Raw genomic sequence first — 15677 nt, forward strand, 5'->3', positions numbered from 1 at the left:
ATTTACTGTCATCAGCTAGGATCAGTTGGACTTTTTTTATTTTTATTTTTTGAGATAGAGTCTCACTCTGTCACCCAGGCTGGAGTGCAGTGGCGCAATCTCCACTCACTGCAACCTTTGCCTCCCGGGTTCAAGTGATTCTCTGCCTCAGCCTTCCAAGTAGCTGGGACTACAGGCATGCACCACCACACCCGGCTAATTTTTTTGTATTTTTAATAGAATCTAGTGAATCTAACATGAATAAATCTCAAATCATTTATGCTGATTAAAAGAGTGGGGGGAGTATATACTATATAATTCCATTTGTGTAAAATTCTAGAAATAGAAATTATAGTGACAGAACGCAGAACAGTGGTTTGCCTGGGAATGGGAGGGTATGGGTAGAGGAAAGGGATTACAAAAGGGCACAAGGAAACTGTGGTGGGTGATCATTATCTTGGCTGTGTTGATGGTTTTACTGGTGGATATGTTATGTCAAAACATATCAAAATATATGCAGTTTATTTTATACTTCAATAAAAAAGGTTTAAATATTGAATGAATTTGATAAGGCTATACTAAAGTTTTCTGTACTATTCCTGTAACTTTTCCATACATTGAAATTATTTCAAAATAAAATAAAGGCTGAGCATGGCAGCTCATGTCTGTAATCCCAGCACTTTGGGAGGCCTAGGCAGGAGGATCACTTGAAGCCAGGAGTTCAAGACCAGCCTGGCAACATACGAAGACCACATCTCAAAGATTACATGAATATTCCATACTTTTTGTTACATGCCTGAAATTTTTCATTTTTTTAAAGTGGGGAAAGAAAAAAAAAGGTCGATGAATCTGTCTGACCTATGCTTTGAAATGAGACAAATACAAAACCAAATTTATACTTTTATTTTAAAATTCTTTAGTTTGACTTAATTTGAGAAAGCAAAACGAACCTAGCTTTTTAAGTAGCACTTTTCTGTTAGAATTTGGACCTTTAAACGAATTACGTTAAAACAACTTCAAAGACAAATTCTTACTTCCTATATTCTCTCAAACCCTATTCAGAGATGGAAAAGTAAAAACAAAATTTAGGCCAGGCTCAGTGGCTGATGCCTGTAATCCTGGCACTTGGTGAGGCCAAGGTAGGAAGATTGCTTGAGCCCAGGAGTTTGAGACCAGGCTGGGCAACGTAGTGAGATCCCAACTCTATAAAAAGAAAAAAAAAGTAAAATTTAATTCTGTTTTCAACATTAACTGCCACATCAAGTTCTAAGTGCAATGTTGTCGTCACAGCAGGTAAAATCAAGAGACATTTAAAAAAGAAAAGAAGAAAAAAAAAACCACTAGGTTTTGAGACTCCTGACATAATTTGCTGTACTAGTCTTTCTAGTTTCTCCTCTTGATTCTAATTTGCACACTGAACTGTCATACCAATTCTCTATAAAAAATCCCATAAAAATATCTTCAGAGAGACTACCATGAATCACCAAAGTAGTAAGTTCACATCAAAACTCAAACAAAATCTTAATTCAATGAGCCACTGGGCTTTGAAGAATGTCTAACTTTCTGTAGTTTTAATTTCCAATTGTGTTTTTCTGTTTTCTTTTCTTTTGGTTTCCAGTCCTTTGGTGGGAAGACATCTTCATTATGTAATCAACACTTTGCTACTGCTCTGAGGTGGCAGGCTGCACAGACTGAAATAATAGTACCGAACAGAGCTATGAACTTTCCTCATGCATCTTAATGGGGCGTTAACTTTAGAGCCTAGTTGTGACAATTTAAATGCTAATACTGTTAAAGCAAATTGTCCAGAACAAAAACACACCCAGCTTGAGTCAGTAAAATTTAACTAAAGCTTTATTTTATTTGGGTAGGCTACCACAGAAATTATGCTCTTTCTCCATCATTCTGTTGAATTTTAAAATAAAACCCCTGTAGTGCTCCTCTTAAAGACTGACATTAATAGAGGAAGGAAAAGAATGGAAAGAAGTGATTTGCTCCACTGGGAAGTATATATGTCAGAATTGTAAAGTATAAAGGTCAAGGACAGTGTGTGACTGGGCATAAATCATACAACGTAAGATACAATTAACAAACATGGCCAATTTAAAACATCCATGCCCCAACACACAAACTGTAGTTTCTAAATATCATTTTCCAGTAAAAGGAACTAAGACTCCTTAGAGAAATGGATGATTCCAGGTTTGGGGCAGGAAATGAACAGGACAAGCTTGGAACCAAAAACAAGATGTTTTCTACTGTAACACTACTATGGTGTGTCAAAAGGACTCAAAATATAACCTGAATAAGCTCCCACTGGCCAAAGACTGGACAGTTTGAACAAGAATAAGGATAATAACCACAGTGGATTAAAATACATGAAATAAGTTTAAATCCACGAATTCATAATAAAACCAAAAAACGAAAACATTTTTCATTGGTCATCTTTGAAGGATACTAGGAAACTACTTCATTATTTTGAAAACCGTTATATAAAATGAAAGAATTAACTTTTATCCTACCTTTTCTATATTATTTAGACCTGAGTTCAGCCAAACAGATGGGAGGATATCTTTATATGAGTATTCCAATAAGAAATGATATAATTAGAATGTGACCATCATAAAATAACCACAAATTAATTAACAGATGTGGGCAATGGCCAAGTAACTGTTAACATCCCAAAAAAAGACAATTACGTATTATGTAAAGTGGTATGTGTGTATAAATCTGCTCATTTAGAACTGCCCTAATAAGGCCATAATAAAAAGCTGACTAGTTTGTACTGGATTGTTTTGTTTTGTTGTTTCAAAATTCTCCACAGACAACATACTCATTTACTGCTTGTACTCTCTGGGCAGAGGCTCCCACTGCTCCCCACCTTCCAACTCTGATGTACCACTTATTATATAACTTTTGTTAGAAGTACTCAAAACCAACTGTAAAGTAGTTTCAGGGTCTACTACCCTGACCCTGGGTGGGTGGTTAGGAATCAACCTTTAATCCATTTACAATTTGCTAAAAGTAAAAAAGATAAGCTGGGTATGGCAACATACGCCTGTAGTCACAGCTATTCAGGAGGCTGAGGCAGGAGGATTGCTTGAGCCCAGGAGTTCAAGGATATAGCATGCTGTGATCATACTTATGAACAGCCACTGGACTCCAGAATGGGCAACATAGAAAGACTCCATCTCAAACAACAAAAAGATAAAAAATCATGCTAAAAAATACATATATATCATCACAAGGATACAATCTGCGAAATCCAGACTATAAAAGGCTGGATAGAACAAGTGAAATAGTTTCTTCTAATGAAATTATAAGGAAACAAAATAAATCAAAATTAGGTAACACAGAAGGAGAATGTAAAATTAAAAGATTTGATGTAATCAATTGCAAGCTATGAACCTTACTTGGGTATCTTATTTGGATCTCAATTCAAAGTTTAAACAAAAAAAAGAAGAAATCTGTTTTTTAAAAAAAGGGTCTCTGACATTAAGAAATATTCAACAGATTTCCCGGAAATCTGGCCAAAAGTTTATCGCCATCCTTCTGAACTTAAGAAGAGCTCTAAAAAGCCAATGTACAGAGAAAACAAAGTACAAGTCAACAGTATGTAAGTTACAGACAAAAGAAAAAGTTAACAGAACCTTACCCACAGCTCCAAACATCTATGGCTGGTGTGTAACGTTCCTCTCCTAGCAGTAGTTCTGGAGGTCGGTACCACAAAGTAATGACTTTGTTTGTGTAAGGGCGACTGAAATATAAAAAACAACCATGACATAAACTTACAGTGGCTTCGATGAAAAATATTCACATAACTAAATGCAAATAGAAATAGGTGCCAAATGAAGATGAGACTGAAAGACAAATCCAGAGCAACCTAACACTCCAAAAGCAAACTGTTCAGAAGTAGGAGATGAAGAAATAACTTCCATGCCTGGCGTGGTGGCTCATGCCTGTAATACCAGCACTTTGGGAGGCCTAAAGGGGAGAATTATTTGAGGCCAGTCCAAGACCAGCCTGGTCAACATAGCAAGATCTCTTTTTTTTTTTTTTTTTTTTTTGAGACAGAGTCTGGCTCTGTCCCTCAGGCTGGAGTGCAGTGGCGCCATCTTGGCTCATTGCAAGCTCCGCCTCCCAGGTTCACGCCATTCTCCTGCCTCAGCCTCCCAAGTAGCTGGGACTACAGGCGCCCGCCACCACACTCCACTAATTTTTTGTATTTTTAGTAGAGACAGAGTTTCACCGTGTTAGCCAGAATGGTCTTGATCTCCTGACCTCATGATCCACCCACCTCGGTCTCCCAAAGTGCTGGGATTATGGGCGTGAGCCACCGCGCCTGGCCTATTAAAAAAAAAAGAAAAAAGGCCAGGCACGGTGGCTCACGCCCATAATCCCAGCACTTTGGGAGGCCAAGCCAGGCAGATCACCTAAGGTCGGGAGTTTGAGACTAGCGTGACCAACATGGAGAAACCCCATCTCCACTAAAAATACAAAATTAGCCGGGCATGGCAGCACATGCCTGTAATCCCAGCTAGTCAGGAGGCTGAGGCAGGGGAATCGCTTGAACCTGGGAGGCAGAGGTTTCAGTGAGCCAAGATTGTGCCATTGCACTCCAGCCTGGGCAACAAGAGCAAATCTCCAGGAAAAAAAAAGAAAAAGGAAAAGAAGAGAAGAGAAGAGAGAAAAAAATAACTTCCATTCTAATTTATTTATTCCAGCCAAGGGACGATTCAAGAATTTAGATAAAATTTGCTGCCTAAAATGTAAGTGATAACGCTTTCAGATAATTAGGGAACTCTGACAGTTGTTGCAACTTGCAGAATACTAGAACATCTAGGAATAAAAAAGATTCTTGGCCGGACGCAGTGGTGTCTCACGCCTGTAATCCCAGCACTCTGAGAAGCTGAGGCAGATGAATCACGAGGTCAGGAGTTTGAGACCAGCCTGGCCAACATGGTGAAACCCCGTCTCTACTAAAAATACAAAAAATTAGCTGGGCGTAGTGGCGGGCACCTGTAATACCAGCTACTCGGGAGGCTGAGGCAGGAGAATGGTGTGAACCCAGGAGGCGGAGGTTGCAGTGAGCCGAGATCACGCCACTGCACTCCAGCCCAGGTGACAGAGTGAGACTCCGTCTTCCAAAAAAAAAAAAAAAAGAGAGAGAGATTCTTGCCCAGGTGCGGTGGCTCATGTCTGTAATCCCGGCACTTTGGGAGGCTGAGGCAGGTAGACAGCTTGAGCCCAGGAGTTCAAGACTAACCTAGGCAACATAGCAAAACCCCGTCTCTACTAAAAATACAAAAATTAGCCAGGTGTGATGGCACCCACCTGTGGTTCCAGCTACTTGTGAGACTAAGGTGGGAGAATCACCTGAGCCCACAGAGGTTGAGGCTGCAGCGAGCTGAGATCAAGCCACGCACTCCAGCCTGAGCAACAGAATAAGATCCTGCCTCAAAAAAACAAAACAAAACAAACCTTATTTCCCACATGTAATTTTAATTAATGCCTTACCTCTCTTCAGAGCTATAGAGCCGAGCAAGTCCAAAATCTGCTAGTTTGATTTGCCCACTGTAAAACAAAAAACAATTATTTTCATAAGCAATAGCAGTGGCCTCCAAAATACACCTGAAAAGTCATGCGCCAAGTTAGGGGTAAAGGAATTACAAAAATAAATTTTAACTTCTGCTCTCTTTGTTCTACTCTTTTCTCTTTCTTTTTAAAAAATTTTATACAATACCCAGTTCATGATTACTTCTACTCTTAACACTCAATCCCCCTAATTAAACCTTTTTTGACTACTTCAATTATAATGCCTTACGCTTAAAAAAAAAAAAAATCTATTATTACATTTTCTGAATTTGACTCCTTAGCTAAATTTATTTCATGGTAAACAACAGTACCTAGAACGTGCTAGATTAAATACTTATTGTTGGGGAAAAAAAGAAATGAGCTGTTCTAGATTGAGAAAGATTTAAGAGGGCCAACAGTCTGGGCATGGTGGCTCACACCTGTAGTCCCAGAACTTTGGGAGGCCACTGCACTCCAGCCTGGGCAACAGAGCAAGACCCTATCTCTGAAAAAACAAGCAAAGAAACCCAGTTTCCTGGGCCCCATTCTTAGAGATGCTGACTCAGTAGAACATGGCTCATGAATCTGCATTTCTAACAGGCCCATACGTGATGCCAATGCAGCTGGCCTGAGAATCAGGCTTTGAGAATCACTTCAAGGAGATCCCAACCATGTTTCACTCTGCTAAATTTTTTTTTTTTTTTTTTTTTTTTTTTTTTTTTTTTGGAGACAGAGTCTCACTCTATTACCTAGGCTGGAGTGCAATGGTGTAACCCTGGCTCACTGCAGCCTTGATGATCTCCCAGGTTCAAGTGATTCTCCAGCCTCAGCCTCCCGAGTAGCTAGGACTATAGGTGTGCACAAATATGTCCAGCTAATTATTTTATTTTTTGTAGAGACAGAGTTCCCCTATGTTGCCTAGGCTGGTCTTAAATTCCGGTGCTCAAGTGATCCTCCCTCCTCAGCCTCCCAAAGGGCTGGGAGTACAGGCATGGGCCACCATGACTGGCCTCTGCTCAGTATTCTATCCTTGACAGTGATATAAAGGAATTTTTTTTTTTAAGTTCCAGGGTACATGAGGTTTGTTACGTAGGTAAATGTGTGCCATGGTGGTTTGCTGCACCTATTGACCCATCGCCTAAGTATTAAGCCCAGCAGGCATTAGCTATTTTTCCTGATGCTCTCTCTCCTCCTGCATGAAGGAATATTTTTGAAAACTGCAAGACGAGATGTTGGGAATCTATTTTAAAACTATTTATTTATTGGAGGGGGTGGGCAATGCAAAAAAACCCAACAACTACTTATTGACTACTTTGGATTAATGATATTTATCTAAATTCATGTAACCTGTTTAGTCATATTTACAGCCTTGCTACTTCTTGGGACATGAAAAGCCAGCTCACTCTCTTATAGGAAGCTGGTGTAGGTGTCTAATAGTTCAGATCAGGCAAAAAAGTGAGCTACAGATTGTGCATCCAAATCCAAAAATGTGAAATCCAAAATTTTTCAGAACCTTTCCCTCCCCCCCCCGTCTGAAGCGAAATCTGAAACTTTTTGAGTGCCAACATGACACTCAAAGGAAATGCTCACTGGAACATTTCAGATTTTGGATGTTCAGAACCAGTAAGTATAATGTAAATATTCCAAAATCTAAAAAAAATCTGAAATCCAAAAGAATTCTCGTCTCAAGCACAGGGGATACTCAACATGTAGTACAGAAAAGAGGCCAAGAGGTGCTCCCCAAAATATGGACATGTGACAATATTAAAACAAGGTAACTACTAGCAACAAACTTCTACATTAAATCAATGCTTATTCCTAGTGAAGTTAAAGGTACCTTATCCACTTGCCCCAAACACCATTACATTAAGTTCAATTTATAAGCAAATTGTGAGAAAAGCAACAAGAAATAGTTAACTTATATTAAGACAAAGATGATTCCTCAAATTACTTGGCATCCTTACTCTGAAAGCCTGAAATGATGTAAGATTCAAGGCACATAGTAGGACTGAAAGTCAAAATGGAAATGGATATATAGTTACAGAAATCAGTGCAGACCTGAATATCACCAGCATCTAACATATTTCCTGCCTGGCTCATACTACGTACTAAATAAATGTTTATTAAACGAATTTAGTCTGCTACAGAACCTGCTGATAGCACTTTTTTTTTTTTTTTTAAGACTGAGCTTCAATCTTGTTGCCGAGGCTGGAGTGCGATGGCGCTATCTTGGCTCACTACAACCTCTGCCTCCCGATTAGCTGGGATTACAGGCATGTGCCACCACGCCCGGCTAATTTTGTATTTTTAGTAGAGATGGGGTTTCTCCATGTTGGTCAGGCTGGTCTTGAACTCCCTACCTCAGATGATCCGCCTGCCTCGGCCTCCCAAAGTGCTGGGATTACAGGCATGAGCCACCGCGCCCGGCCGCTGATAGCACTTTTACTGACTCCCACTTTTCCTTCCAACTAAACCATTAAGGTGACTCAGTATGAAGTGTGAAAGTACTTGTAACTTTTTGCAATATAAAATAGAACAGGCTGGGCGCAGTGGCTCACGCCTGTAGTCCCAACACTTTGGGAGACCGAGGCAGGCGGACCACTTAAGTCAGGAGTTTGAGACCAGCCTGGCCAACGTGGTAAAACCCCGTCTCTACTAAAAATACAAAAATTAGCTGGGCGTGGCGGCAGACACCTGTAGTCCTAGCCACTTGGGAGGCTGAGGTGGGAGAATCGCTTGAACCTGGGAGGCGGAGGTTGCAGTGAGCTGAGATTGTGCCACTGCACTCCAGCCTGGGTGACACAGCGAGACTCCATCTCAAAAAATAAAATATAAAATAAGTAAATAAACAAAATAAAATAAAATACAAAAGAAGTGCCATCATATTGTTTATGTCCTGTCTCAAAGGAATAAGGTGAATATAGAAATATCTGGAGAATCCTTTCTGAGACCATGGTTTAACATTTTTGCCTTTTGAGAAGAACTTCAAGTACACAGTGCCTCCACTCACTCCCAGTTCAGCCCTCTTTCACATAATACTTCCTTCCCTTGCCTGCCTGGACCCCTTGGTTAATTAACCAAACTATTGTCTTCCTGGTTGCCTTAGCTTGTGATATAGCTAATCCCTAAGTCCCTAATTCTGGATCATTAGAAAAATCTGCCTTTTCTGCTCTACCTAGAGAGCTGAACACAAGTGTAAAGAATAAAAATCATATAATTGGCGAGGCATGGTGGCTCGCGTCTGTAATCCTAGCACTTTAGGAGGCTGAGGTGGGTGGATCACTTGAGGTCAGAGGTTTGAGACCCAGCCTGGCCAACACGGTGAAACCCCGTCTCTACTAAAAATACAAAAATTAGCCAGGCGTGGTGGCATGCGCCTGTATTCCCAACTACTCGGAAGGCTGAGGCAGGAGAAGGGCTTGAACCGGGAGGCAGAGGTTGCAGTGAGCCGAGATAGCGCCACTATATTCCAGCCTGGTGACAGAGTGAGACTCCATCTCAAAAAAAAAAAAAAAAAAAAAAATCATATAATCATATTGTATGGTGTCACTGCAAAATGTGTGATTTCCTCTCTCTGTTAATTCCTGAATGCTGCTGGTTAGTCCTTTTACTTGTCTGTAATCAGCAACTTCCATTCAGCATGGCTGTCATTACAGACCTCTGGCATTCTCCTTAATGCTCTAATCCATCCCCTACCCTCTTACACTTACTTAGTAAATGACCTTTTTCAGTGAAAAAATTAAAGTCATTAGGTGAGAGGTCCTTAACATCCTACCTTTTACCAGTAAACTTACTTCCATCTATAATTTTACTTTCCTCTTTCCTTTTAATTACAGTCATCCCTTAGTATATCTACGCAATTGGTTCCAAGACTCCCACATATACCAAAATTCAAGCAAACTCAAGTCCTGCAGTACGCTTTATAGAATCTGCATATATGAAACACTGGTACTCCATATAAACAGGTTGCATATACTGCAAACACTGTTTTTTATTTGTCTTTGGTTGGATAAAATCTGTGTATAAGTGGACATGCCACAGTTCAAACCTGCGTTGTTCAACGGTCAATGGTACATAAAAAGCATGTCAATCTCTTTTCTTGACCAAGGATAATCAATCCCTCCACCTGTGGCCTTGATCCCATCTATTCTAGAAATATGCTCCTTTAAATTATTTTGGTTCTTTCCCAAATCTTTTTTTTTTTTTTTTTTTTTTGAGACGGAGTCTCGCTCTGTCACCAGGCTGGAGTGCAGTGGTGCGATCTCAGCTCACTGCAACCTCCACCTCCCGGGTTCAAGTGATTCTCCTGCCTCAACCTCCTGAGTAGCTGGGACTACAGGCATGCACCTCCACACCCAGCTAATTTTTATATTTTTAGTAGAGACGGGGTTTCACCATGTTGGCCAGGATGGTCTCGATCTCTTGACCTCGTGATCTGCCCGCCTTGGCCTCCCAAAGTGCTGGGATTACAGGCGTGAGCCACCGCGCCTGGCCTTTTTTTTTTTTTTCTTTTTTTTTTTGAGACGGAGTCTTGCTCTGTTGCCAGGCTGGAGTGCAGTGGCGCGATCTCAGCTCACTGCAACCTCTGTCTCCTGGGTTCAAGTGATTCCGCTGCCTCAGCCTCCCAAGTAGCTGGGATTACAGGCATGCGCCACCATGCCCAGCTAATTTTTTGTATTTTAGTAGAGACGGGGTTTCACCATGTTGGACAAGATGATCTTGAACGCCTGACCTCATGATCCGTCCGCCTCGGCCTCCCAAAGTGCTGGGATTACAGGTGTGAGCCACTGCGCCTGGCCCCCAAATCTTCAACTGCTCCCTTTTTATAGATTTTCTTTCTCCTTAGCGTTTTTTTTTTTTTTTTTTTTTTGAGACAGGGTCTTGTTCTGTCACCCAGGATGGAGTGCAGTGGTGGCAATCTCTGCTCACTGCAACCTCTGTGTCCCAGGTTCAAGCAATTCTCATGCCTTGGCCTCCCACGTGGCTGGGATTAGACGCGTGCACCACCAAGCTCAGCTAATTTTTGTACTTTTAGTAGAGACAGAATTTTGCTATGTTGGCCAGGCTGGTCTCGAACTCCTAGCATCAAGTGACCTGCCCACTTCAGCCTCCCAAAGTGTTAGGATTACACATGTGAGCCACCACGTTGGCCTCCCCTTAGCATTTAAATATATTCAAATCTCTGCCATCCTTAAAATTAAAAATTAAAGACACCCCCTACCAGTACCTTCCCATTAACTGTGCTACTCATCCCCTTACTCCACACTAATTATCACTACTGACCTTTTAATTTTCAGATTCTCTTATAATTTGCCTGCATCATCTGACATCAATCACCACTCCCTTCTTAAACTTGCCTATCTTGCATTCATATTTTCCTTATTTTCTTCCTATCTCTCTGACCATCTCTCTTGGGTTACATTTCTGACATCTTTTCTATGTTCTGTAACTACCAACTCTGTATTGGTAGTTTGGAATTCCCAAATGACCATATGCTATTAAATATCACTACCCTGGATATATAAAAGACATATTCAAAAGAGATTTGCCTATTACTCCATCCATCCTACTCTTCCATCTTCCTTGTATTGACTAGTAGTGCCACCCATCTAGCTAGTTTTTCAAGTCAGAAACCTGTGAGTTATCTTACTTTCTCTAATTCATTATCTACCATACACTCACTCAACCAAAGTCTACAGATCTACCGAGTCCATCCCTACTAGTGGTGTCTGGGTTATTTCCAGCACTGACCATTTATTACGAAGTTCTTAGAGGGTCTCTCTGCCTCCAGTTTATCAGCATAAACTGATAATTTGGTGACCTTTCCAAAACAGAAGATTGACTGTGTCTCTCTTCTATATAAAATGATTTGGTCTCATTTGGAATCCAACTCTGCTCTTCTCTCTCTCTTGCCACCTGTTCGCTCTCTTCCTTGCCCAGCTGACGACCCTTCACCATTTTCTCCAGGCCATCTCACCCACAGGTCTGAGTAGACAGAGCTAAATGGGTAAGGGAAGAGGCTGGATGGATCAGGCTAGACCACAGGATTCCTGTATCCTGCTTAGCAACCTGACAAGGAAATTCAATTTAGTCTGGAACCTCATCAGCTTTCTGACTCTGGAAGGTCAGGAACCAAAAGAGGCCTTACCCACCAGAGAGGACACCAAACGGAGCTGCAATTATTCCCTGCTTTGAGACATCTCCTCATGGAGGAGTAAAGGGAACAGCAGAAAGTATATTATACTATAGGCCAGAAAGTTGCGAGCTAATAGCTATTAAGTTCTTAATGCATTATTTACTATAGATGTAGAGTCACCCACTTCCAACTTTACTGGGAATTATGAATCAGAGAAAGCAACATAAAGAAACACTCTTTTGGCCGGGCGCAGTGGCTCACGCCTGTAATACCAGGACTTTGGGAGGCCAAGCGGGGCAGATCACTTGAGGTCAGGAGTTCGAGACCAGCCTGGTCAATATGGTGAAATCCCGTCTCTACTAAAAATAGAAAAATTAGCTGGGCGTGGTGGTGGGCACCTGTAATCCCAGCTACTTGGGAGGCTGAGGCAGGAGCATCGCTTGAACCCAGGAGTTGGAGGTTGCAGTGAAATCCTGCCATTGCACTCCAGCCTGGGCGACAGAGTGAGACTCAGTCTAAGATTATTTCTTTTTTTGAGATGGAGTCTTGCTCTGTCGCCTGGGCTGGAGTGTAGTGGATTGATCTCGGCTCACTGTAACCTCTACCTCCTGGGTTCAAGTGATGCTGATCCCTGTCAAATACAGATAAAGTTTAAGTTCCTCAGTGGGGCATGCAAGATCCATAAATGGGCTCTATGTAACTATCCAGCTTCATCTCTTGGCCATTATGTGCTTCCCTCTTCTTGCTCTAGAAATACTGACCTATTTACAGTTTTCCAGACGTAACATGTTATTTTCATGTTTATGTACTTTTGTGCATGCAGCTGCTTCTGCCTAGAAATTTGATCACCCACTGTCAGTTTTTCAGATAAATTCTTATTCATCCCTCAAGGCTACACCTTTCCAGATACTCTCAAATTCAAAGTGAAAAAAAATTGACCTTAACAAATGTTTACTGAATTGAGTAATTTATTTATTTCTCCTGCAAAAGTTTTGAGTTCCAGTGTTCAATCGTCGCATGTGAGCCTTTTACTGCTAAAACCAGGACAGTCCCAGGTAACCATGCAAGATTGGTTATTCTACACCATAAAGAGGGGAAATGTGTCATAATCTTTCCATGTTCCTATATAGATAATGTCTGTTAGATAAAACTGAACTGGCCAGGCGTGGTGGCTCACGCCTGTAATCCCAGCACTTTGGGAGGCCGAGGTGGGCGGATCACGAGGTCAGGAGATAGAGACCATCCTGGCTAACATGATGAAACCACGTCTCTACTAAAAATACAAAAAAATTAGCTGGGCGTGGTGGCGGGCGCCTGTAGTCCCAGCTACTTGGGAAGCTGAGGCAGGAGAATGGCATGAACCTGGGAGGCAGAGCTTGCAGTAAGGTGAGATCGCGCCACTGCACTCCAGCCTGGGCGACAGAGTGAGACTCCGTTTCAAAAAACAAACAAACAAACAAACAAGTATGCCAGGTGCGGTGGCTCATGCCTGTAATCCCAGCAATTTGGGAGGCTGAGGTGGGTGGATCACGAGGTGAGGAGTTCAAGACCAGCCTGGCCAATATAGTGAAACCCCATCTCTACTGAAAATACAAAAATTAGCAGAGCATGGTGCCGGGCGCCTATAATCCCAGCTACTTGGGAGACTGAGGCAGGAGAATCGCTTGAACCTGGGAGGTGGAGGTTGCAGTGAGACGAGATCACGCCACTGCACTCCACCCTGGGCAAGAAGAGCGAAATTCCATCTTCAAAACAAAACAAAACAAAACAAAAAACCTAGTGTGCATAATACATCTGATATTACCAATGCAGTATAGGCAAATAAACAGAAAAGAAGAAAGCAAATGATAAAAACTTCTGATGAATTAACACCTGTTCATAACCAGATTCCTGTTTGTTTACGCTATTAAAACCTAGGAGTAAGTACTAGGCAGAAAAGGCCAATCACCAACTGCACATCAATGTTTACTCAGAAAGCTGGTAACTGAGAAAAGGCTCAAGAACAGCTAAAGGAGCAGGTATGTTTCTCCCACACTGAACGTAGGGAATATCACTAAATAGTGTGTGAATACTGCACTATTAGGTCTAATTATAATACCAATTAACCATTTGAAACTAAAAAGGTCAGAGGAGAAGAGGAAAGTGCTTAATCTTATTTGGTTACTATGTTACCTGTTATTCAGCAAAATGTTAGAACACTTAATATCCCGATGCAGGAAATTCTTTTTGTGACAGTAATCCAATCCTTCCATTAGCTGTTTCATGAACGACTTGATATGGTCCTCAGAAAAGTGCACCAAACCAGATTCTAGCAGTCCCATTAAGTCATGGTCCATATACTCAAATACAAGGTAAAAGGCACCTACATAAGACGAAAAAAAATTAAAAGCAAGAAAAAAAAAGAATGCTGAAATAACAATGCCTCAAGTCCTAATATAATTTTGGAGTTGACCACAGGTTCTCTAGAAAAAACCCTTGAATTTTACAGATGAAGAAACTGAAACGAAGAGTAGTTGAATAATTAGTCCTTCCTAATAATAAATAACGGAGCTAATATTTGAATTAATCTTCTGTGGCTGGGCGCAGTGGCTGATGCCTGTAATCCCAGCACTTTGGGAGGCCGAGGAGGGTGGGTCACTTGAGGTCAGGAGTTCGAGATCAACCTGTCCAACATGGTGAATGAAACCTCATCTTGACTAAAAAAAAAATACAAAAATTAGCTGGGCATGGTGGCATGTGCCTGTAATCCCAGCTACTTGGGAGGCCGAGGTGGGAGAATCACTTGAACCCAGGAGCTGGAGGCTGCAGTGAGCTGAGATGGTGCCACTGCATTCCAGCCTGGGCAACAAAGCAAGACTCCTTCTCAAAAAAAAAAAAAAAAAAAAAAAAGGAATTAATCTTTTAATTCCTAGTCTAGTACTATATGGACTACTCACCTCTTCATGGGGGCAAGTGCCCTGATCAGGTTGCATTACTAGGCTTTTTTTTAAAGACAGACTCTCACTCTGCCACCCAGACTGGAGTGCAGTGGCACTATCTTGGCTCACTGCAACCTCCGCCTCCTGAGTTCAAGCCATTCTCCTGCCTCAGCTTCCCAAGTAGCTGGGATTACAGGCATGTGCCACCACACCCGGCTAATTTTTGTATTTTGAGTAGAGACGAGATTTCACCATGTTGGTCAGGCTGGTCTCAAACTCCTGACCTCAGGTGATCCGCCTGCCTTAGCTTCCCAAAGTGTTGGGATTACAGGCGTCAGCCATCGTGCCCAGCGTTTCTCTTCTTTTTTTTTTTGAGACAGCGTCTCATTCTGTTGCCCAGGATGGAGTGCAGTGGCATGATCATGGCTCACTATTGCCTCAAACTCCTGGGCTCAAGCGAATCTTCCGCCTCAGCCTCTCATGTAGCTGGGAATACAGGCACAGGCCACCACACCCAGTTAATGTTTTTCATTTTTTGCAGAGACAGGGTCTTGCTATCGTACCCAGGCTGGTCTCTTAACTCTTTGGCTCAGGCAATCCTTCCACCCCAACATCCCAAAATGCTGAGGTCAGAGGCATAAGCCACTGTGCTCAGCCTGTCTTACTAGACTTTAATGACCTAAGTCAGTTAGCAAATTACAGAGCTTAGACCAGATCCAGCCTGCTGCTTGTTGCTGTAAATGAAGTTGTATTTGTAACACAACCATGCCCATTTGTTACATAAAATTGACGACTATTTTGTAAAGGTTTTTAAACAAGTTAATGGGACTCAATACGCCAGGGACATCATAATAAATGTGTTATAAATTATTAGTGAAATTCATAGTACTGGTCAGGCATGGTGGCTCATGCCTGTAATTCCAGCACTTTGGGAGGCCAAGGCAGAAGGATTGCCTGAGGTCAGGAGTTCGAGACCAACCTGGCCAACATGGTGAAACCCCATCTCTACTAAAAAAAAATACAAAAATTAGCCAGGCATGATAGCAGGTGCCTATAATTCCAGCTACACGGGA

The 15677-nt window shown here is 41.7% G+C and overlaps 1 protein-coding gene across 22 annotated transcripts in view; it reads right to left on the reverse strand.

Moving 5' to 3' along the window:
• The window catches only part of CDK12 (cyclin dependent kinase 12), a 105776-nt gene that overhangs the window by 52298 nt on the left and 37801 nt on the right, over positions 1-15677 (reverse strand). For all 22 annotated transcript variants that reach the window (XM_054671590.2, XM_063798611.1, XM_054671598.2 and 19 more), the window contains 3 exons: positions 13859-14048; positions 5494-5550; positions 3632-3733 (listed from right to left, as the gene is read on the reverse strand). In XM_054671590.2, the coding sequence (XP_054527565.1) occupies positions 3632-3733; positions 5494-5550; positions 13859-14048 (349 nt within the window). The remainder of the gene's footprint in view (positions 1-3631; positions 3734-5493; positions 5551-13858; positions 14049-15677) is intronic.

Source organism: Pan troglodytes, chromosome 19, assembly GCF_028858775.2.
Source record: "Pan troglodytes isolate AG18354 chromosome 19, NHGRI_mPanTro3-v2.0_pri, whole genome shotgun sequence".
Classification (NCBI taxonomy): Eukaryota; Metazoa; Chordata; class Mammalia; order Primates; family Hominidae; genus Pan; species Pan troglodytes.